At 38.1% G+C, this 24,691-nt stretch overlaps 1 protein-coding gene across 2 annotated transcripts in view; it reads right to left on the bottom strand.

Moving 5' to 3' along the window:
* Window positions 1–3,394: 3,394 nt before the first annotated feature.
* The window catches only part of TPST1 (tyrosylprotein sulfotransferase 1), a 42,270-nt gene continuing 20,973 nt past the window's right edge, over window positions 3,395–24,691 (bottom strand). For both annotated transcript variants that reach the window (XM_004688324.1, XM_012728862.1), the window contains 4 exons: window positions 21,466–21,664; window positions 6,718–6,768; window positions 5,795–5,841; window positions 3,395–3,949 (listed from right to left, as the gene is read on the bottom strand). In XM_004688324.1, coding sequence (XP_004688381.1) covers window positions 5,824–5,841; window positions 6,718–6,768; window positions 21,466–21,664 — 268 coding nt within the window. In that variant the 3' untranslated portion in view covers window positions 3,395–3,949; window positions 5,795–5,823. The remainder of the gene's footprint in view (window positions 3,950–5,794; window positions 5,842–6,717; window positions 6,769–21,465; window positions 21,665–24,691) is intronic.

The raw sequence follows: 24,691 nt of genomic DNA on the forward strand, positions 1-24,691 counted from the left end.
GTGACATACCCCTTTTTCTTCAAACTTTCTTTTGAAAGTCCAGCAGTCATTCCACATTTGGCCAGTAGAGGGCATTTTAGGCATTTCTTCTTAAGGCATTAAGACATTAAGCTATTTCTACAGCATGTAACAACAAAAATAATGGTTTTATTGTGAAAATTAATCAAATTTTGATCTTTGGTAATATTCAACAAGCTCTAAAGGAAGAGCCAAAGTCATTTATTTTTAATGCTTGAAAAGATTAGACACACACTGTATTTTTCATATTCAGAGAATGGCTTTGTTAGGACTTAAACCCAAAATGAATAAAAATTGCCTCTTTTGTTTAATTCAGAATAACTAAGGGAGACCTCTGCTTTATGCAAATGTGTAAAGTCTCTACAGAAGACTGCGCTGAACAGTGACAAACAAGCACAGAAAGAAACTCAATTCTGAAAGTAGTGACCTGGCCAGAAGGAAAAGCCCAGGTACCTAGTCCCGGGATTTATAGCTCCCTAGAAACAGAGATTTCAGGGCAACACTGAATGAAGTATTGTCTAGACTATTTCTTCTCCATCATCAAAATCATTATTTTATGTGTATTTTTCTTGATTTTCACAAAACGTCAACTCTCAAGGATAGCAATCTGTCTATACTCTGTGACATACCCAATCACACCTAGAAAATTACTAAACAAAAGGGAGGTACTTAGATAGTTGTCCCTCAGTTCTAATGACAGGTTTCTATTCTTCTATAAAGATGTCTGTCAAGAGCTACTGTTAAAGGTGTTGGCTGGAGCCAGGCTGCTGTATTTGTGTCCTGACTCTATCCCCTACTGCCTGCGTCAGTGTTTCATTGCCTTGTAAATGGGTTAGTAATAGTACCTTCCTGCAGGATGATTATGAGTATAGTTTGGCATGGGGCCTGAACTGTGAGAAGTTCCTGAAAAATATTATAATGACTACCTAAGTGATTACTAATTTCCTCCCTATTGGATTCTATGATTCTACATGGCTGTTGTTCTCCCCAGTGTTTCCCATAGCCACTGATGACACTAGCCTCTCCCTGCTCCCCAGGTTTACCTGCTGCCTGTGGCCTGGGCGATGCTGGCTCCAGGAAGCTCTCTGATAGTCACAGGCCACATGTCTATCCTGGTTCCTTATCCAGTAACCTCTTTAAATTTTACACCAGCCATTTTTCAGTTTGTTCAATAGGAGTTCTACTTGATTCCATCAAATTACATTTCACAAATATAATCAGTTTATAAAGGTCATATGTCATATGAAGCAAAAGGAAGGAGACCAGGAGAAAAGGTTTTGTGACAGGAGGAATGTCAATAGGGACAGACATACCACAGCATCCACTTCTTCTCGCCAGCTGTGCAGTGGCTCCTCTTCCCTCAGTCAGCCATTCTGTGTAGCAGTGTGGGTCTCTGCCCTTTTCCTGTTCCAAAACACTCCCATCCATAACAGTGGATTCCAGAGATGGGGAGATTGGGGGCGGGGGAGAGGGAAAAATCACATTGCTTTATGGGCAGGTATTGGGGTCAGGTGGCTTATAAAGATCTCCTCTTCTCCTTTTCAATAGGGTGTGGGATCTCCCTACAAAGTTGATCATATAAAGCTAACACAGGAAAAAAGGAAAAAAATTTTAAAATATGCCGATCCAAAATTGAATGTATTGCTGTTTGGAGGTTGGAGCAAATGAGTAACAAGGAATGGGGCTTAGGATACTTGAGTCCTTAACGAAGGTGGAATTTCATAGGTAGAGAGAAGAGGGGTTGGGGTTACAGGCAGCTGGAAGACACATAAAAATGAAAGGAGTGTAAGGAGACAGAGAAGTAGTGCACAATACACAAGAAAGTAGTGAGTCCATATTGTGAAGGAAGAAGAATTTAGGTGTGTTAGAAGAGTTTTAGTGTGTTAGCCATTAGAGAGTCAAAGAAGGTTTTTGAACAAAGGAGTGACTTAAGACCTTGCTGAACAAAGGCTTGATCTGGCAGAAATATTCATTTTAAGTTCAACAGGATTAGAGGAGTGGAGTGAAAAAAAGGATATTTGGGTCAGTCTTGGGTCCTGATACCAGGTCACCACCCAGCTGAGGGGCCTTGTGTAAGTGAGCTGAGCTGAATGAGCCTCTGTCTCCTCATCTTTAGAATAGAATGTCAGAGGTTTCTAGGGAAATAAATTATTCAACAAGTATTTTACTAGAATGTGCTAGACTACTTGCTAGTATGTCAGGGATATGAAAATAGACAAGGAAAGACATAGTGTCTATCACAGAAGAACTTATTATCTAATATAGGAGATAACTTAAAACATCATCAAGCAGATTAGAAACCGAAAAGTGTGATATGGTGATAATGTGAAGAAGGTAGGCAGAGGGGTATCTCCCTTAGAGTGTAACAAAAGATTAGGGAATGTCTCAGAGGCGATGGAATGTATGGGGCTAGAGAAGTGAGAAGAAAGCCCTCAGGCAAAGAGCAAAGGGATGAACATCCCAAGGGAAGGCATACTGTGTGCAGATCACGTAGTGAGGTCCAACCCTCTCTTGACATCCCAGTCTTTCATGGGGAGGAGCCTGGCAAAGCAAAAGGAGATAGGGGTCACCTGTAATCTAGGAGATACTTAGAGTCCAGAAGGAGAAGAGGGGGAGAGCCGCCTGCCAGGAGGTAGGGAGGGAAAACTGGCTGGATCCAGGAGTCTGGTTCCATTCTAAAGGAAATTTCAAGAAGGGAGGGTCATGTCCAGGTGTGTATTTTAAAACCATTACTCTGCTGTGTGCTAAACAGATTTGAGGAGAACAAGAAACGGGATGGGATATTGATAGAAGACTCTCTATTGCAACTGTATAGTACATGACAGATGGTGATGTGTAAGATAAGACTGGAAACAGTAGAGCTAGAGAGAAAAAGATGATTTCGGGAAATATTTTGAAGGTAGAATCAAAGATCTTTTATGTGGGTGAGAAGAGAGACAAAAAGTGAAAAGGTAAAATCAACTGTGACTTTCAGGTTTTTGACCTGAGAGAGTGGGTAGAAAACAATTACTGAGATGGATATGACTGGAGGAGGTAGTTTTCAGGCCAGAGATAATATAACATATATAATAAGTACTTGGTGCATAGGACACACAGGGTAAGTGGGAATTACTACTATAGTCTGGCTTCTAGAGAACATCTGGGAACCCTCACTTCTCTGTCCTTGAGACAATAGCATGAAATAAATAGAAGAACTGGATGCTGAGACAACTGAAGGGCAGCATGTTTGTGAAATAAGTTACAGAAAAACTTCACTAAGAAATTATGATGAAGAGAAGGGATATCTACATATACCAATAGAGGAAACTGGATTATCGGAAGAGTACCCGATATCTTACTTCTCTGAAATCACAGCAATGAAAACATGTAAACTCCTAGAATGCTTCACATTTAAAGCTTTTATTTTGAAAAATAAAATACAAAAGTCATTAAGTTGTAAATGTATGCAGTAATTCCTCAACTTCTCAGAAACAATACAATGAATTATTTAAATAATTAAGATATTTAATATTATCCACATCAATACATTTAAGCAAGTACAGGTGTTCTACAAAACATTAGAATGTGCACAGACAACCTATTCCAAGATGAAATTCTCCAATTTTGCTTATAGAATCCACTTTTAAACCCTTCCATTGAAAACAAAGTTCGGAATCTGGTAAAAGATGAGGGCCAGGGCAGTCTCAACAGAAAGCACACGACCTTTGGACTCCTTACCCACAGGCTATACATGTGGTTAGAATCAAGAGCACTGTGCTTGGGAAGCAGATCCCGTAGCAAGGCCCAAATGTGTGTTGACATCCCCCCCTCTGAGGGGAAGGAGCCTGGCAAAGGAACAGGAGATAGGGATCACAGGACACACACCCCACGATCTCAGCAGAGACAGTCAATCCTAGAAGTTTCCCTTCCACTGAAAAGGCAGCAGGCTCCCCTAGAGCAAACAAACAGAATACAATTACAGGTGTGGAGTCACAGGGGGTCCTCCCCAGTACCACACTGATTCCTTCCCAGATGGGGGCCTGGCGGAAGGCAGCCAGGCAGGAGGACGGACATTAGAACAGCTGCCTCAGAAGGACTGTAGGCGAGGCACACTCTCCCTCAGTGAGGGATGCTTTAGACACCTGGCAGAGGCTTCAGTGTGCAAAACAAGCAAATGGAAGCCAAGGCAAGGGCTGTTCCTGCCCACCTCTAAATACGGCATTGCATTCTGTCTTATAAAACAAATCATCAATAACTGAACATCTGAGTTTGTGTTTCAGGAAGGGACTTTTTTTTCTATAGACTTTGATAGTATTTTGGATGAAACTATCGAAAGCTTGATAACTGTTCTTATGCATGCATGCCCATAGAGCGTAAGACTATGGAGCGGTATTAGCTCCTTAGCAAAAAGGCAACCACGGGTCCTGAAACCTGTTAATATTATTAGTTCACTGCAACCCACAAAAATCTTATTAAAGTTACTTGATCTAAGCAACCCAATTAAAGAATGGGCAGGAGACGAACAGACACTTTTCTAAAGGTGATACAAAACAACAGACATGGGACACTGCCACTTCTACTAGGAAGTGTTGGCAAGGATATGCTGTTCACTCTAGCCGGGAATGTAAATGGTACAATCATTTGGAAAGTGGATCTCTGGACCTCTCTAAAAAACGAAAACTAGAAATAGCATGCGATCCAGCAATTTCCACTTCTGGGCATCTACCTGAACAACATGAAACTGTCAGTCCAAAAAATTATATTTTCAACAATGTTTATTGTGACATTTTTTACAATAGCTAAAACATGGAAACAACATCAGTGCCCACTGATAGAGGACTGATACAGAAGATGTGATACATGCCCACAATGGAATACTATCACAAGGAATAGATACAGTCACAAGGGAAGATGAATTTGCTATTTATAACAAAGTGGAAGGATTTTTTAAAATGCTTTTCAAGTTCCAAATGTTTAAGGTTATCACCGTATCACTCAGAGAAAAACAGAATCTTAAAGTGTGAGAAAGGGATTATCAATTTTCACAAATTACTTCAGAAGGTCTGGGTTCACGATCCAGTTTTACCACTAATGGGCTGACCTCCTTAGATAGGTACCCAGTGAGACTCCTCAGCAATAAAGGCACGCCTGGCCTGGCCTGGCCTACAAAGCAGCCCTTACTTACCATGAGACAAATTAAGAAACACACATAAGCCACCACGATACATTAAAATCAGCAAGGGCAGACTTAAAAAACGACCAACTAACCACCAAAATATTAGTGTAAATACATTTTCACATCCTGCATATAGAGAAAGCAGGGAGGGTATTTATTGGAAGAATTCCTGCCTTGAGGCAAGGAGAATGTTCCCGAGGCCTGGGTTTCTCCTTACTGTGATTCAACCTTGACAAACAACCTGCTCTGTCCGGGATTAGATTCCTTATCAGCAAACAGATGGCTGGCTTGGTGGCCTCTAGGTTTCTTACAGCTAAAATGTGCTATCATTTTAAAACCCTCTTCATACTGAAAATAACACTATTTGAGTGTTTTCTGTGCCACCTACTATAGGCATTATTATGGCTAAAATTCTAACCACTTTCTCTTATTTATGTCATCTTCATTTTACAAATGAGGAAATAAAGACACAGAGATGTTAAGTAAGTTGTTTAAGGCCTCACAGAGCCAAGATTCAAAGCCAGGTAGACTGACTTCCAGAGCTGTGTTCTCCACCCCCATCACCCTGCTTCCTATGAGCCCAAACAGAACCCAAGATGGAGAGAAGCTTCCAGCACTCACCTCACGTGAGAAAGAAGTTCTTGCATCTGTTATTCCACTTGCTCAGTCTGTTGAAGGAAGCAAAAGATGTTTTAAAGTCTTTCAACCTGTTCAGCACAAGATGGATGTGACTGCCGCCACAGAATATGAGGTGCAACTTGCAGGCTGACTGTACTTTCTAACAAACTCAGTTTGCTAGTATTGTATGATAAACAACTGGACTGGTCTTTATCCCTGGTTCCTGGTAAGGAGACTAAATTCCTAAAATTTCCTAGTAATAGGAGTGTCTTTGTTATTTATGAGCCCCCTGGACACTTGAATTTATGCTCATAGGCTAGATGACTCAGGATGAGAAATGGTCATTGAAAAAAAAAAACACAAAACCTGTTTTTAGAGGTTGGAGCTTTGATCCAACACAACCTCTAAGCTGGGGAGTTTGGTTGGGGCTGAGTTCAGTAACGGGGTTAATTATTCAATTACAGACATCAACCTCCACACACTCCCCCTTCCCCCCACCCAGTAAGCACTCTGGATGCTAAGTTCAGTATAGTTTCTTGGTGAACACGCTGATGTGTAACTTATTCCATGGGGAGTGGGCACAGAAGCGCCATGCTTGAGATCCTCCCAGACTTCGTTTTGTGTGTCTCTTCATTTCACTGATCTTATTTTCTTCTTTGTAATAAAACCATAATCCCATGTATAGCACTTTCCTGAGTTGTGTGAGCCATTCTTGCTAAATTATCAAACCTGATGTTCTGTGGGCTTCAGTGTCCTCATTTATTAGACAGTAAAGTCTGTTACAGACACTTTCTAGTCTATGTGTGAGGCATTAAGTGAAACTAAAGATAATAAGAGGTCTGTTAAGTCTTGTGCCCAATTTTCTGTTATCTTTTCCCCATTGACTTGTAGGACTTTTCTATATTCTACAGATGAATCCACAGTACCTGAGGTTTTTCTTTAAGAAATTCAGGTAGTTGAAATTCTCCTTTATAGACCTGGAAAAACAAAGTCAAGTATGAGTTTAAGTAAGTAAGTGCTGTCATCATCACTTCAGGACACTTGCAATGCCTGATAGTATTATGTCTTCATTCTTGGTGAATTTAGAATGGGAAGGAAGCCTGTCAGACCAGGCAAGGTACAAGCATTATAGTTTTTCAGTGATAATCCACTGTTATTATACATCTGGTTGGTGTGGTGGTTAAGTGTGTGTGGGCAGCAGAAAATGTTCTATAATCCCATTAGGTCTCATTCTCTTAGGGAATCAGCATGCCTGGACTGTGACGTTCACAAGTGCTTCTCAGCTTCACTTTCCATTCCCTTAACTAAAACAGAAAGGCAGAGCTGGGTTTTGTACTTCCCTTTCACCAAGTTGGTTAAGCTCTGGTAAAACAGTTTACCGTGAAGGTAGTTTGTCAGTAGAGCTTGGACTCTGAGGAAGCTGCCTGTGAGAATTTTTTATTTTTTTATTACAAAGTTTATTTTTACATCATTTTGCACATTTTTTTTTGCCATCTCGATTGTAATCCCCGCAGGTTTCCCATCACTGTTGCCTGTGAGAATTTTAAGGAAAGCATGAACATCTGTTTAGAAATTGAAGGCAGGGGGATTTTGGTTACGTAATAAGAGAAAGTTTAGCAACCCTGTCACTTGCAGATAGATGGAATGTAGAAAGTGAACCAAATAAACTATAAACTATATGGTTCAGCTATGATTTCCAAGCAAGTGTTGAAGGTGCTACCAAACTTCTTCTTGATGATTAGTAAAATATAAGAGGAAAGAAACCAATGCAAAGACTTAGAGGGGGAAAAAAGCAGAACCGGAAGTTGATGGCTTTAAAATTTGGTTTGGAAATGCTGAGCCATCTTCAATGCCAGCAGTATAGCGCTGATTCTTTTGTTCACTGATTCCGCTTCCAATTTCCCATCATGTTCTCTGCCTTTCTCTCCTACCTCCCTCTTCTAAGGACCCTAATGATTACACTGGTCCCGCCCAGATAATACAGCACAATCTCCTCATTTTAAATTCCTTAATTGCATTTGCTAAGTTCCTTTTACCACAAAAGGTATGCTCGCAGAGCGTAATGATTAGGGCATGAATATCTTTAGGGGGCCATTAGTTAGCCCATAACATGTAGGCAACAGATGACTAGAATAGTATACTTAGAATTTCTACAGTTAATAAATGAGAACACCAGGATGAACAGAGTGCTAGAGGAGTGCATAAGCTTTACATACAAATAAATAGCCCATACATATGTCTTCAATTTTTGAAACAATGGATTATGCAGAAGAATGCTCATATTCTTATAGTTGAGTCCTGGCCACTGGAAGGTATTGCTTTTGTTCACTGTTTTCTTCAGCATAGTATTTACAAGTTTCATAGTAATAGCAACAACAAAAATACAAGTGTACATACATATGCAGAGAGAAGAGATAACACAAATATGGCAAACTTTTAATAATTCATGAATCTAACAGCTGAATCTAGACTCTAATGAATCTAATGAATCCAATTTTTGTCAAAGTATGGAAAAGTTGGAAAAATATTTTCAATACAAAAAATATATTAACCTTGCAAAAGTCCCTGGAAGAGACTATAAGGAAGGAGTACAAAGCTTGCAAATGGCCTGACATTGAGGATTAAACTCAAAGATTGGCAACCTACCACAACCTACTTCGTAAAATGCCAAACAGTAAATACTCAGACTTTGTGGCTCCTATACTCACTTCTCCATCTACTGACTATGCCACTGCAGTGCAAAAGCTGACAAAGTGAATACATAAAGAGTGTAATATGTGCTAATAAAACTTTACTTACAAAAAAGGTGGTAGGTCACACTTGGCCTATAAGCTCTGATATGCCAATCCCTGACTTAACGAAAAACATTCTTTCAAAATAAGAGAATTTGAATCTCCAGAAACATGTCTTCATGATCATACTATGTGCTAAGCAGTGTTAGAGTCCTGGCCACTGGAAGGTACTGCTTTTGTTCACTGTTTTCTTCAGCATGTATGTATCTTCATTTTCCTTTTAAATGCAAAGTATACTCCTGTTAGAGATGATCCTACAGGGAGGAATCTAGGGGTTGAAATTTGCATCTTTAATTCCCCTGGGCTTTTGTGGCTCACCAGACTCCTTATCTCTAAACACAAATATGAATGGCTGATGTCATGTATGTTTACGTATTCCCATTTGTCTTAAAAATTTGGCAGCTTTGCAAATCATAGTGGGTTCCTGCAGAGTTCAGTAATCTTGTGTTGCTTAAAAACAACTTGATAAAATCTAATAATACTTGCTATGTCAAGAAGAAACAAATGTTAATCAGTTCAAAGCATAATATTCTATTCCGACAATGTTGTCAAGAACAATGTTTCATTGGATAAATTTTTGGTTGAGGTTAGACAGCAGATTATTCTCTTTTCATTGTGTGTGGGGCTAAGTCTTCTTAACTTCAGATGTGACAATGGGTTCTGATATCTGACTTCAAGAACAAGCAAAAAAGAGAAACTGGATAAATTGGACTGCATAAAAATTAAAACTTTTTATTCATCAAAAGGTAGTGTCGGGGCCCTCCCTGGTGGCGCAGCGGGTGTTACAGCACAGCACTAAGAAGCTGAAGCCACTTCTGCATGAGTTCGATCCCTGCCTGCCCCAGAGGTGACCACATGGTGTGGCAGACCTCTCCTGACCCGCCCGCTGCTCCCCTCAGCAGTGTACTTTGTCCATCTGCCTGTTCTGTTCGCCTCTCTGCCTCTGGTGAATCCTCTCACCCTCTGCATCTCTGGCCTGTACCCCAGTTCTGTACTAATAAATAAATAAATCTTTAAAAAAAAAAAAAAGAGGCCCTCCCTGGTGGCGCAGCGGGTTAAAGCCCTGCACTGAGAATCTAAAACCACTTCCGCATGAATGATTCCCGCCTGCCCCGGAGGTGACCACATGGTGTGGCAGACCTCTCCTGACCCGCCCGCTGCTCCCCTCAGCAGTGTACTTCGTTGATCTGCCTGTTCTGCTCCCCACTCTGTCTCTGGTGAAGCCTCTCACCGCCCCTGAGCCTCTGGCCTGTACCCCAGTTCTGTATGCACAAATAAATAAATCTTTAAAAAAAAAAAAAAAGTGTCAAGAGAATAAAAAGACAACCTCAAATGTGAAAAACATTTGCAATCATAATCTGATAAGAATTTCATGTTCAGAATATTTTAAGAACTTTTAAATTTAAAAAAGAAAAACCAGTTTTAAGAGGGTGTATTTGGATTGAAATTTCTCCAGAGGCAATGGACAACAAGCATGTGAAAAGATGTTCAAATTTATTGATCACTAATGAAATGCAAATCAAAACCAGAATGAGAAACCACTTCAGACATGCTAGGATGACTAGAATTTTAAAATGGAAAATACAATGTTAATGAGGAAGTGAAGAAATAGGAACTCTGTGCATTGCTGATGGGAATGGAAAATGGCACAACCACGGTGGAAAACAATTTAGTAATTTTTCAAACAATTAAACATAAAATTATCTTATGACCCAGCAATTCCACTCCTAGGTATATATTTAAGAGAAATGAATACATATGTCCACCAAGAAACGAACACAAATGTTCATAGCAGCGCTATTCATAATAGCCAAAATGTGGAAGCAACCCAATGTCCATCAACAGACAAATGGGTAAACAGATGAAGTAGATACATACAATGGACTACTATTAAGTCCTTAAAAGAACTGAAGCATGAAAAAATCCTTAGTATACAAGACAGACAGAAAAGGACACATAGTACAATTCCTTTTCTATGAGTATTCAAAATAATAAAGGCCATGGAGACAGAAAGCAGATTGATGATTTGTAGGGGGTGAGGGGAGGAAGGAATGGGGAAGTATATAACATGGTATTCTTCTGAGGTTATTAAAGTTAGTAAAGCTAGAAAGAGTTGGTGATTTGCACTGTTAATAAACTCAATGTCTCTAAAGAAACAGATATTTGCAAATCATATATTTGACAAGGAGCTACTATGCAGAACATACACTGTACTTCTCTAACTCAGTAATAAGAAACCAAATAACTCGAGATGTACTGCAGCTTCAGTAGCCACAGTAGCTCTCACCTGGCCTCAGCCTCTCTGGCCCCTCACCCAGCAGGTGCAGCCCCTGCTCCACGGCAACCATGTGCAATGAAAGGAGCAGGAGAGACAGTAGGACTGAGTGGAATGCAATGCAACAGAGAGCAGGACATTGTGGCCTACAGTAAGGAGTTTGACAAGAGTACAATCCTACTTAGCACTGCATTTTGGGCATTTTCATAGTTGCCTGACACGTGAAACCAAACACTTTATCTTCTTCTATCTGGGCCAGATTGCCACTCCTCTGAACGGCCAGATCCGTTCACTCTTGTGTTCAGATACACGTTAACTGTATCACACATCCAGCAATCCATCCAAAAGCAAAGACTGTGGCCTAAATTCCAAATACCAGGGACTGAAATCTTCAGCCATGCCTAAGGGAACACCTCAATCTTTCAACCTTCATTGTGTTGTTTTGTTCAGGGCATCTCTGTACTAATTTGTTGTGGTTATAAAACAACTAGCAAAACAGCTTACATTTGCTTTTTTTTTTTTTGATACTTCTCCAGCCCATATTTTTACTCCTCAAAAACCCATTCTTTAAGAAATCTGTTGTAAAAATGAAGAAACAATCAAATAACTCAATTTTTAAATTGGCCAAAAACTTGACATTTTTCCAAAGATGAAAAATTAATGGTCAGATACAAATGGAAGATGTTCAATATCATTAACTAGAAAAATAAAAAAAAAAACCATAATGAGATATCACATTACACACATTAGTAATCTAATTAGGATTACTATTATTTAAAAAAAAAACAAAATAATATGTGTAGAGAAACTGAAACCCTTGGGCACAGTTGGTGCAACTGTAGAATGGAGCAACTGCTTTGGACAACAGTGTGGCTTTGCCTCAAAAAATTAAATAAGGTTATAATCCAGCTATTCCACTTCTGGGTACATATATGAAAGAATTAAAACAGAAACTCAAAGAGATATTTTACACCCATGTTCACAACAGCACTATTCACAAGGAGAAGCAATATAAATGAGTGGATCAACAAAATGTAGATATATAAATATAACGTATTAGTTTTTTAAAAGAAGGAAATCCTGTCACGTCACAACATAAATGAACCTTGAAAATATTATGCTAAGTGAAATAAGCCAGTGATAAAAAGCCAAATACTGTATGATTCTTTTTATATCAGGTGTCTAGAGTAGTCAAATTCCACAACAGAAAGTGGCATGATGATTGCGAGGGGCTGTAGGGAAGGGAAGAATGGGAGCTGTTTAATGGGTAGAGTTTGGTTTGCATGGTGAAAAAATTCTGGATAGCACAATAATGCCAATATACTTAATACTACTGGACTGTATGCTTTAAAATGTTTAAGATGGTAAATTTAATGTTACTTACTTTTTTACCAAAATAAAAATATATATATAGTTCCATGTTGGTTGCAGAGCTAAACGATAAAGGCAAAACAATAAAGATTTTATCAGAGAACAAGGAAGAACATCTTCATGGCCTTGTAAAAATGGTATGAAATGGAATAGTAAGTGGTGTAACATAACACTAGGCAGCCCGCCCAGACTTTGAGCAGGCAGAACAAGTTTGATTGCACCAATACTGATGAATAATAAACAAGGAGCTGTCCTTGCAATAGAGTCGTAGGGAGGAAGGGAAGGGCACCATACCTAGTAAAAGAATCTGCACATATACACTATATGACAAATAATCTGTTTTCTTTAAACAGAATCTCTTGCTTTAAAACTGAGATTCGTGGGCCTCCCTGGTGGCCTAGGAGTTAAGTCTCAGTATTATCTATCACCACTATGCCTGAGTTCAATCCCGAGCCAGAGAGCAAACCCACATACAGCATAGCAGATTCCTGTCTTGCCTACAGCTCCCCTCAGCAGTGTATTTCAGTAAATCCACCTGTTCTGCTCCCCACTGTCTGCGGTGGATCCTCTAACCCTCACCCCTGCACCTCTGTCCTACAACCCAGTTCTTCTATGCAAAACAACTGAGATTCTTGTCCCCTGCTGCTTGAATGAGTGTTGGGCATTGACACCATTGGATGTACCTGGGTCAACCTAATCAAGAAGCTGATAAACACCCAGAACACCAGCCATCACAGGCTATTTCGATGGACTGTTTGCTTTTGTTTGGCTCATTATCAAAAGGCCAGCTTAAGATGAGAAGGCAGAACAGTCCCTGTGTTCCCTCAGATCAATAGTCATAAGGAGCTTGGAGAGTCAATTTCTGTCTTTGCTTATTAGTTTTTTTTGCTAGTGACAGGCAGCAGAACCCAAGCCTATTCCTAGTAATACTTAGACTTGAAAGAGCCAGCTTAAAAGCAAGAAGCCTTGTGTTACTCAGGACAAAAGAGTAATTTAAAAATGGGTGATTCTAAGAAAAGCAAGATTTTTGCTTAGAAGGGTATCCTGTGTTATACCTTGGGAAAGCGAGAGAAGGACAAGGTTGAGCCAAATCTACATTGTCTGTTGGAATGAAAGGCAGGTTAAGCCATTGGATTCTTTTATAAGACAACAGAAGACACAAATGGAGTACTCGGAGAATCCCAAGAAGTAACACCTGTCACAAAAATGGGCTTTGCTGGCATTAAGAAGTCAGAAAGGGCAGAGTTGGCTGAATAACAGTTGACACTGCCTAATTATTACAAAACAGAAATGTCTCCTGACATTTTTATGTGACCATATTTAAACTGAACTCATACAGCAGAATTCATACAGTGAATGGCTAGCAGCCTATAATTGTTGGACAGGAATGGTTTAATATGATTGGCTGGTGATTAAATTCATATGATCCCCCTTTTTGAATTCTGCTAGTCATTTCAGTTCGGCAAGTGCAACCACTGTTTCTTTAACACAAGTATGACTAGATTTAATTAGTGATGTTCAATTTTTCACAGAGATAGTAAATGCCATCTCAAAACCTGTTGGAGAGTAGTTTTTTATTTTTATTGATATGACTAGTTATGTTAATGCTATTAAAGACTGAGGAAATTCCTTTATTGCAACAGTCTTGTGCGAACAAGACTCACTTGTGTTTCAAATTGTGTTCATTAACCTGGTAAAGGTAAAGGAAGACTATAAACTGGTAATTTACACTTTATCTTCTTGGTCTTAGTGATGTCAATTCACAAATTAAAATTTACTATATCGAAAAGTATGTCTTTTACTTAATTAAAGGTATTTTACATGATTTAAAAATAAAGGATATTTAACACATACACACACACACACACACAAAACTGAAAGATTACTAAAGTCGGCATTACACTTAAGAATTTCTATTCTTAAAAAGAGAGAACCTGGGCCCTCCCTGGTGGCCCAGCGGGTTAAAAACATAGCACTGAGAAGCTAAAGCCACTTCAGCATGAGTTCGATTCTGGCCCTGGAGGTGACCCACATGGTGCAGCAGACCTCTCCTGACCCCGCCCTCTGCTCTGCATCAGCAGTGTATTCTGTTCCCTACTCTGTCTCTGGTGAATTCTCTCACCATCCCTGCACCTCTGGTCTGTACCCCAGCTCTGTATGCATAAATAAATAAATCTTAAAAAAAAAAAGAGAACCTAGAGAGAAAAGGCAAGGCAGTAAAGGGAAAGATATGTAAAATACACATAACCTCTACATATAGAGCTATATGGATAATTCCTAAAAATCAGTAAGAAACAAGCAAACAATTTAGTAGAAAATTGGCAAAGGAATAGAATATTTTATAATGTAGTTTAGTGGCATATATGAAAGTGCATTCAAACTCTAGTTATTAAGAAAGTAAACAAATTTTTGCCCTGAGACTTAAACAACTGACTCTAGCAAACACTGGCAATGTGGAACTGAACTTCTCATATCTGCCCATGAAAACCTTAATGATATAATCATTCGGGAAAAACATTATCTCATAAATGTGCACATAAAAATACTGTATGAATCACTCACTTTCAATTTATGAAGGAAAAGGTTGACTCAGCAACCCTGACTTGCTCTAATACTTCACGTTTCCAAGGGCCTGGTTTTAGAAGTGGCTTTTGGCTGGCTCATGGGACATGAGTTTTAAATGTTTTGTCTAGAGCAATGTTTTTATTTGTTTGAGGCCTGAGCTAAGGATGTATCAGTATAAGCAGACAGTTTATATTAATTATTTATGGAGAACACCATTTTTTTCCTGGGGGTCTGGAGGATGAAGAAACTCAGACAGGGGCTGCATGCATATGTGAGTGATCCCCAATAAAAATAAGATATCTTGGTTCAGGTAAACACCATAGTGAGCAACAATCCACATGTGTTGTCATACCTGTTGCTAGGAAATGCAATCTATCCTGTATGAGTTCACTGGGATGGGAAGATGGAAAAGAAAGCACCTGGTTTCCTCCAGAGTACCCGAAAAGTACCTTCTCCCTTTGTTGATTTTATTTTGTAGCGTTTCATTGTAATAAACTGTGACTGAATATAAAAGTTTGGGAATTCTTTACAGAACCCCCAGGCAAATTCTTAACAAAAATGCTTACTCATGTTCACCAAAAGACATCTAAAAGGATATTATATATCAAGATTAAAAGATCCCTAAAAAACAAAGAACCCAAATGTCCAATTATGCAATTATACTGTAATATTAAATAACAGAAATGCACAAACTGCTCTGAAATACAATGACATGATTCTTGCAAATGTCAAATAAAAGAAACCAGACACAAACAAACTTAAGCCAAAGAGGAGCAGTGAGGAGCAACCTTGAGCTAATGGGTGGCACTCACAGCGAGTTCAGAGGTAGAAGGCAGAGCTTTCAGGCTCTACCCATGGCCAGGGTTGACAGGAAAAACAGGCAGTGCTTAAACTCTGGGAAGCTAAACAGCTGAGAGAATGAATTCGACGATGAATTCAAAGAAATTACCAAGAGTGTAACAGAGAGAATAGACAGGACACATGAAAGAGGTTAAAAATCCTGCAGAGGAAATGCACTGGATTATGGTGATGGCACACAGGTGATTTGGTGATGGAAAGCCCACGGGGATTACAACTGAGATGAAAAAAGGCACGAAATGATGTAAAATAAACTTTTCTATTATTATTTTTAAATTCTATAGAGGAAAATGAGACAAGTTAATATTCAAAAACTGGAGCTCACCAACAAAACTGGAGAGAATGGACATGAAATATTCAAGGTGAAATGGCTGAGAATTTTGCAGAACTACTAAGATACTGGAATTCACTTACCACAAGTACACAAAGTGAAATAAATAATAAGAGCTATAATTAGAATGTTATGTTAAAATTATAGAATAAAGAAGCCTACTTGAGATTTTCGATATAAGTACTTTTGAGCAAAGGAAATAGCAAGTACATACGTAAACATGAGTAAATACTGGCTATGTATAAAAGGTTAGAGAGCTATAATACTCAGCAGTAACATCATGAACATTAAAAGGTTAGTGACCAGAGAAACATGTTTATGTGGGATTTAAAATATTGAATGCCTTTAGATTTTATCAAGTAAAGTTGAACAGTAATATTTAAAGCCAACAACTAAAAGAATAGGGCCCTCCCTGGTGGCTCAGCAGGTTAAAACACAGCACTAAGAAACTTAAGCCACTTCCATGAGTTTGATCCCTGCCTGCCCCGGAGGTGACCACATGGCGTGGCAGACCTCTCCTGACCCGCCCGCTGCTCCCCTCAGCAGTGTACTTGGTCAATCTGCCTGGTGCTCCCCACCTGTCTCTGCTGAATCTTCTCACTGCAACTCTGGCCTGTACCCCAGTTCTGTACGTATAAACAAATAAATCTTTTTTTTTTTTTTTTTTTTAAAAGAAGATCCCAGTTTCCTGAGAGACAATGGTGCTGCCAATTGGACCTTCTGGTAGATTCACATTGGGCAGTACATTTTCAACTTTGGTTCTCTTTTCTCCTAACCCTCTGGGCCCTGCCCAATCTCTTGTTTGTGTTTCCTGTTAGGAGGTACCTTGGGTTATTCATTCTCCTGGAAGCTCTGCTCTTTGATTTTGCCTATTTGGCTGAACTGGTGCCCATACAGTTGATTTTGGAGTATAATCAGGAATGTGTATTTTTGAAACTCTTCTCTCTTCTACTCCTACTGCTTTATTTCTCAAATGTCTCACTGATTAAAAATCTTTAACACACTAGTGTTTGATTCCACTGCTTTTTTTTTTTTTTTTTTACAGAACTAGGGTACAAGCCAGGGGTGCAGGGGTGGTGAGAGGATTCACCAGAGACAGAGTGGGGAGCAGAGCAGGCCGACAGAGGAAGTACACTGCTGAGGGGAGCAGTGGATGGGTCTGGGGAGGTCTGTCGCACCATGTGGGTCACCTCTGGGGCAGGGATCAAACTCATGCTGAAGTAGGTTTAGCTTCTTAGTTGCTTTAACCCGCGGTGCCACCAGGGAGGGCCCCTAATTCCACTGCTTTTTAAGCACATGGTGGAATGAACCCTTACAACAAGCAACATGGGGTTTTTCTTTTAACAGTATGGGGTTCCTTTGGTTTTGTCTGGTATCAAAAAGGAGGGGTACTGCCTGGAAATGAACTATGTTGTCTCACATAACTGTGGAAAGGAAAGAAATGAAGATGATCTTTGTAAATAATTAGAACCTTGTGGATATTCAAAAGAAAATATATGGAAGGCAGTTGGAAATAATGAGTCTGGGACCCAAGAAGGAGACCCACTGGGAGATACAGATTTATGATCATCAGTAAACAGTTTGTAATCAAAGCCACATGAGTGCATGTGCTTGATCAAGGAGCACATAAAATAGAAGTCTTTAATTTGATGGGTTTTGGGACAGCTATGAATCCACTAAAATTGTAGATAAAATTCTGTGTCCATATGTGTCTGTATTTCTGAGTTCAGGACCCACAGGTTTCATCAGATTCTCTAACAGTTCTGTAAATCTAATCCCTTCCCTATGGGAAAGGGTGAAGGGTAAGGAAGCAATCAAGAGGGCACTATTAACTAAAATGCACTACAATTTTGGGATTAGAGTCAGTAAGGGGAAGGTGTGGAATATCTTAGAATCTCACTTCCAATTTATCATCTGAGTCATAGCAACTGTGAGGCACATGAGTTTTTGTTCAAAATTGGGCAATATGTCCTCAAAGTAAGCTGACTCAGACACCAATACTTTTATGCTACCCAGAATTGTATGAAAACCAACATTTTCAGGCCTGGAGCTCTGGATTCTATATTCCTGGTCAAAATGTGAATGTTTTCCCACACCCACTCCATAAATAAAGGGAACAATACACTGTCTCTGGATACACATGTCACAGCTAACAAAGATTAGTTTTTAAGCATTTCTTCATGAAACTACATGATGATCAGTGCTGGGTATGTTAGCATACCTGTTAAGGTATTTTTACAGGCAAAAATACCTTAAAGACACACAGGATTTGGATTACAAGAAAGCCTTTGAAACCCAACACCACAAAAAAAGAATGTCAGCTTGTGTGCATTACTACAAAACTACAATTGCTCAAAAATGCAATTATAGTTTACACTTTATCTTTTCTTCTTCAAAATTATTTGCCACTTTAGAGACAGAGTTAGAAGGAAAAGCTTTTTGTTGTTTTTTTCCCAGTGTACATTCTGAAACCCTGTCAAAAGCCACAAATTGTATGAAATAAATTCTCTAGTCACATGGACTCAAACCACAGCATTCTTCCCAACCTACCATTCAAGCAAGCCAAGAATAATTTAGCCAGACAAATTGTATGTAGAAACCTATAATGTCTACTGCCTGGGAAACCTCTAAATATCACTTGTACATGTACCTTGGTTTATAAAAACCATTTCAGTATTGTACAAAGAAGAAAGCTATTAATTACCAATTATCAAGAGATTACAAAAAAAGATAATAGAATGCTAGCCTGATATATATCTCATTTTTAGCAAAATACAGTTTCTAAAACTTTAACACATATAAAAATGTTAACACATATGAAACATTTTAAAACTTAAAGAGATGGTTTATAAAAGATGGTACATATAAGTAGTAACTGGAAAACATTCAATTACATTAATCAACGAAACCTACTAAATTAGCAAAAATCTAAAATAAAATTACCTCTATAATGCTAATAGTTCAAAAGATTTTAAAAATAATTTATCAACCTACACCCAGTAGTTAAAAGTTTTAAATACCTTGACCAGGTTTAATTATTCTTTTATTACTCAAATACTTAAAAAAAAACCTAAAACATAGTATATATAAAAAATATTTATTGTAGCACAACTTGTCAAAAAGAACACTCTAACAACAAAAATAGTAAAATATAGCATAGAAAATATACTATGGAAATAATTTATTTGCATATTCATTCATTAATTTATTATTGTTTCAGAAAGGATTTAAGGTAATTCATCAGATAAATAACATAAAAATTATATTTAGGCCCTCCCTGGTGGCGCAGCGTGTTAAAGCACTGCACTAAGAGGCTTAAACCAGTTCTGCATGAGTTCGATTCCCGCCTGCCCTTGCGGTGACCACATGGTGTGGCAGACCTCTCCTGACCCGCCCGCTGCTCCCCTCAGCAGTGTACTTCGTCAATCTGCCTGTTCTGCTCCCCACTCTGTTCCTGGTGAAACCTCTCACCCTCCGCATCTCTGGCTGTACCCCAGTTCTGTATGAATAAATAAATAAATCTTTAAAAAAATTATATTTAAAAAGGATATGTATAGTAGGAAAATAATCATAAATAATAAGGATGTGTTGTATACAAAATAGTGTGTTGCAAGAGTAAGATTATAAGATATGCAATCTTAACAGCATGCAGAAAAAGAAAGGAAATCATCAAAATATTAACTATGGTATATATCTGGGTAGTAATCATTCTCTTTTAAGTTTTATAAGTTTACTACTATAAATTTATATTGTTAAAATTTTATGTAGATGAAAAGCATAAAAAGGGCAAGGATTGTTTAAAAACTGAAAAAAAATTGCCTTAATATATGATGATCTTACAAGACAACTCTCACTATATTGTCCCCATTGAAGTAAAAAAAGGAAAATAAGAGCTCTCCCTGGTGGCACAAAGGGTTAATGCACCACACTATGAAGCTCTCAGAAGCCATTGCAGGATGAGTTCGATCCCCAGCTAGGGAGCTGACCCACATGGTGTGGCAGACCTCTCCTGACCTGCTGCTCCCACCAGCCATGTATTTCAGTAGACCTACCTATTCTGTTCCCCACTCTGTGTCTGGTGAATCCTCTTACCCCCACACCTCTGGCCTATACTCTAGCTCTGTAAACATAAATAAATAAATCTTTAAAAAAAAAAAAAGGAAAATGAAAGTAATGCCTAAAGGGATACAATCTTCAAGGAAACTGGCCTAATGAAATACACATGTTTGTCAGTTAAAGGTATAAAATGAGGACAGATAGAAGCTGTATGATGAGGCTGTGGGGAGGTGAGCACACTCATATAAACAAGAAGCCAGAGAAAGGAACAAAACTTTAATTTTTAAATCAAATAGCTTATCAATGAACTTAGGCTAACATGATTGTCTTGTTCAAACTATACTTTCAAAAAAAGCATATATCGGCCCTCCCTGGTGGCGCAGCGGGTTAAAGCACAGCACTGAGAATCTAAAGCCGCTTCCGCATGAGTTCAATTCCCGCCTGCCCCGGAGGTGACCATATGGCGTGGCAGACCTCTCCTGGCCCGCCCGCTGCTCCCCTCAGCAGTGTACTTCGTCGATCTGCCTGTTCTGCTCCCCACTCTGTCTCTGGTGAATCCTCTCACCCTCTGCATCTCTGGCCTGTACCCCAGTTCTGTATGAATAAATAAATAAAATCTTAAAAAAAAAAAAAAAAAGCATGTATCTAGAGACAGAAAATGGAGTTGGGACTGCGAGGGGCTGGAGGGCAGGGGTGAGTTATGAGCAGGAAGAGGGAAGAAGATGGGTTGGTGACAGCTGTACAACACAGTAAATGCACTCACACCCCTACTGTACACGCATAAACACCTAATATGGTCAATTTCACTTTATATATATTTTATCACAAGAAATGTTACATGGAGGATTCAGCTGGTAAAATACATATTTAGATTAGATCTCTACGTTTTCAACTTTTCTGAAACTCTATTGTAAATATGTGAGCACAACTTAGTGAAAGAAAAAGCTGTAGTTATACTTTAATCACAACTTTCTTTCAAACAGCAGTAGTTTATCACACAGGCTTAATAATCCCACTAAAGTCACCAATGTATAGTTTTCAAGAGTGAAGAAATCATGACTCATGTAAACAACAGTTTAAAAGAAAAGGAGGCATTCGACTGAAAGAAAAAATAAACTAGAAGTGAATGTAAGGTTACCAGTAACTCTGGTGTTTATACAAATTTCTTGTAATCCGTTATGATAATAAATCTCCCCCAAATTAAGCCACATTCCTAAAACTTGAGCAAAATATATTTAAGAACAGTCCCACAATTCCTGGCAAGGGTCAAAGTTAACTTGAAGATGAAGTGGGAGAGTTCTGATGATAAAGCATTTTATTAATAGAATTTTTCAAACTTCAAATAATTTTATTTAACAAAAAAGAAATAAAGAAAACTAAGGGTTTTTTTTTTCTGTATAAACTTAGTTTTTTCTATCTTACTTACCCTTCTGGTGTTTTCAAGGATTTTGGGATCAGGTTTTCCGTAGTTAGGAGGATTGGCATAGGGGTCATATCCAAGTTTGGCAAGCATGGGTGCAATCACTGCCATGTCTTGTAAAACATCTGGAGGTATATTCCCAACCCATTTTGATAGAGCTGCCACATTGACTGGCTTGATGACTTGGTCTGTAGACCTCTCCACTCTGAAAACAAGATAATGAATATAATTATTTACTTAGAATACAAAAAGAAGTGTTAAATTATTTTTGATAACAGTAAAAACTCTAAGTATAAAGCTTTTGAGAAAAGGGTACCACTCAGCTTAACCCTATTTACTAGACTTTATTTTAAATGTTCTAAATTTGATAACTACTAGCAACCTCAGATTTCCAGAAAAAGGATGAACTGAAAACATCAGCACAAAAATAGTGGCACTTTAATTAAAACATCCAGAAAAAAATTAACAAGTATAAGACTGCTTAGGAAAAGTCAACTTATTTGAACTATGTCAAAAAAAAGAGCAAATAATGTAAATTTATTAATGACAAGAAAGAGAGACATGAGAAAGACACGTGATAAAACAGAGTAAGATGTTAATTAGAGCTAGTGGGTATAATTCTTTCAAGTCTTTGTATATTTGATTTTTTTCATAATAAAATATTGGAAAACACTGAACCATAATCCATTAAGAATGTAAAATGTTCACTTCTTCTAGTTTTCTGCTGACTTCCTGATGAACCCTATTTTCTAAGGAAGAAATAAATGCTGCTTATAATTTTCAATTTTATAGAATTAATGTATTCCTACTGCTGACATGAAAATTATTTTAAGCTTACAGTGATTATAATCACTGTATTTGAATAAATAGCTTATCTTAGAGTAAACTAACATAAAATGACATCTGGATTTAAACTAAATCTAAATTAGTAGATTTTGGACAAATGAGTACAAAGAAATGCTTAACAGACTTTTTATATCATAATACATAAACAGTCATTCAAACACAGTATTCAACTAAAAAGCAAAAATCCTTTCTTTAAGAAGATGACCTCTCGGTGGAGGAAATCATTTGATGAGGACTATCTCAAAGGGGCACGGTTCCTCAAACAACAGATAAGAGGAAATAAAACGGTTTTCCTTGCCAGTCTATGAGGTCACTAGCTGCTGGTTTTCCTCTTGCCTCAATGTCTACAATTTTTTTCCCTTCTTAAATATTTCTCTAAGACCTCACTTATCCCGCTGCACTCTCCACTCTACATTTTCTCTAACTGGGTTCATCTCTAATGACCTTGACTTCACATTTTTAATTGTGTAAACAATCTCCAGGTTGTTTAGGCCAGGGTCAGTTTATACTAATTGCCCCACCTTAATCATTAATAGCATATTCCACTCACTCTCCTAAATGTTCAACTTGGTATGGTAAATTATATGGGCACCTTCCCATACAACTACACACACTTTGCAACTAAAATGGTCCAAAACTGGACCCGTTATCTTCTGCTCAAAATTTACTCATCGTGTACATCTCATCTTGATAAATGGCACTGTCACACACAAGGCAAATTCAGATATGTGGGATGAAGGAGGGGAAAATATCACCCTAGGTTATCCAGTTCTATAGGCTTTATCTCTGAGTAGACAATGTCTCCTCCATTCCTACACCCACAACCTTAATTCATCTCACCATCATTTCTTTCTCAGATTACTACAAAAGGCTCCTCATTTGCCTGCATTTAAGGAGTTGGCTTCCAACTATCAATCATTCCACCCAAATACAAGGACGATTTATGTCTCTCTAATGTCAATATCACCAGTACACAGCATATTAATGTACAACAAATGTTCGATAAATTAATGACTAAAAGATTTTCATGGGAAAAAAAGCATACAACTTTAGTTTATAAAAACATGCTCAAGAGAAGAAAAGTATCCTACCTTTATAAGGAGACCAATTAATAAAGCTGGAATAACTATCCAACATATTAAAACGACACTGCATAATATTTACTGTGAGTGCACTAGGGATATTAGAGAGGGGCATCATGTCTACAGAGATAAACATAGATTTAACAAAAATATTTAAATTAAAGAATAATATTTTATGATACTATTCTATGCCAGGTATTAATTTAATCCTTAAAACTACCTGAAGAGAAAAATATTATCAGTTCTCCTTTTTCAAATGTGTGAACTAAGACACTGAGAAAGTAAGTGATCACCTAGGGTCAGAGTCCGGAAATAATGGCATTAGTTTGAACCCCTGTCTGTCTGACTCCAAAACTCCTGTTTTTCCTAGTTTCTCTTGCTACCATCCTATAGGTCACCTCTGCCTTTTGCTCTGCACTGCATAGAGTGAGCAAGTCAGTTTGCCATGATGAAAAAAAATTTCAGTGTACTATAAATATAATAAGTGTATACAGCACTGTGCTAATATTGCTTAACAGTATGCTCTTTGAGGGGAAAAGATTATGATTTGTAGTACTTACTAAAGTCCATGGTGAAAATACTCCCCTGTGGTTTGATTTCAAACTACCAACATGATATCACTGGCTGCAGAGTTGGGAAGAAATAGGCAAATTGGGCACTTTCTATCTGAAACAAGCCAGTTCCAGCAGACCAATGGATATTGACAGTCACAACCTCTTACCCCAAGTTTTGAAATCCATAAAGCTTCCCAAAAATAAACATTTTTCTATGGCAGTGAAACATGCCTTGAACAAACCAGAATTTATTTATATGTAAGCATAAGAAATAATATCATTAGATACAGAACTATTATCTAATTATGTATAATTATCTAATTATATTATCTATTATGTGTTTGATTTGATTCTGCCAGATGAGTAGATGTTATATCATGTTATATATATCATGTTATGTATATATACGCCCTTTCTAAAATTCAAAAATTCCTTAATTCTGAAACACATCCATGCTCAGCACTGGAGTATGTCATAGCTATAAAGTTGTCTTTACCTTGAAAATGATGGGGAATGATAGAAGAGTATAAATCATAGAACTAGTATGATCAAAATACAACTATTAGCACTCAATGCTAATAACTATAGGAAGAGTAGACTGAAATTCCTATCTATCTCTTTGGTGCTGAAGAAAATGTCCTTAAAAAACTTTAATTATGAGGCCCTCCCTGGTGGCGCAGCAGGTTAAAGCACAGCACTGAGAAGCTAAAGCCACTTCCGCATGAGTTCGATTCCCGCCTGCCCCAGAGG

The sequence above is a fragment of the Condylura cristata genome, unplaced genomic scaffold (assembly GCF_000260355.1).
Source record: "Condylura cristata isolate star-nosed mole 26May11 unplaced genomic scaffold, ConCri1.0 scaffold00024, whole genome shotgun sequence".
NCBI lineage: Eukaryota > Metazoa > Chordata > Mammalia > Eulipotyphla > Talpidae > Condylura > Condylura cristata.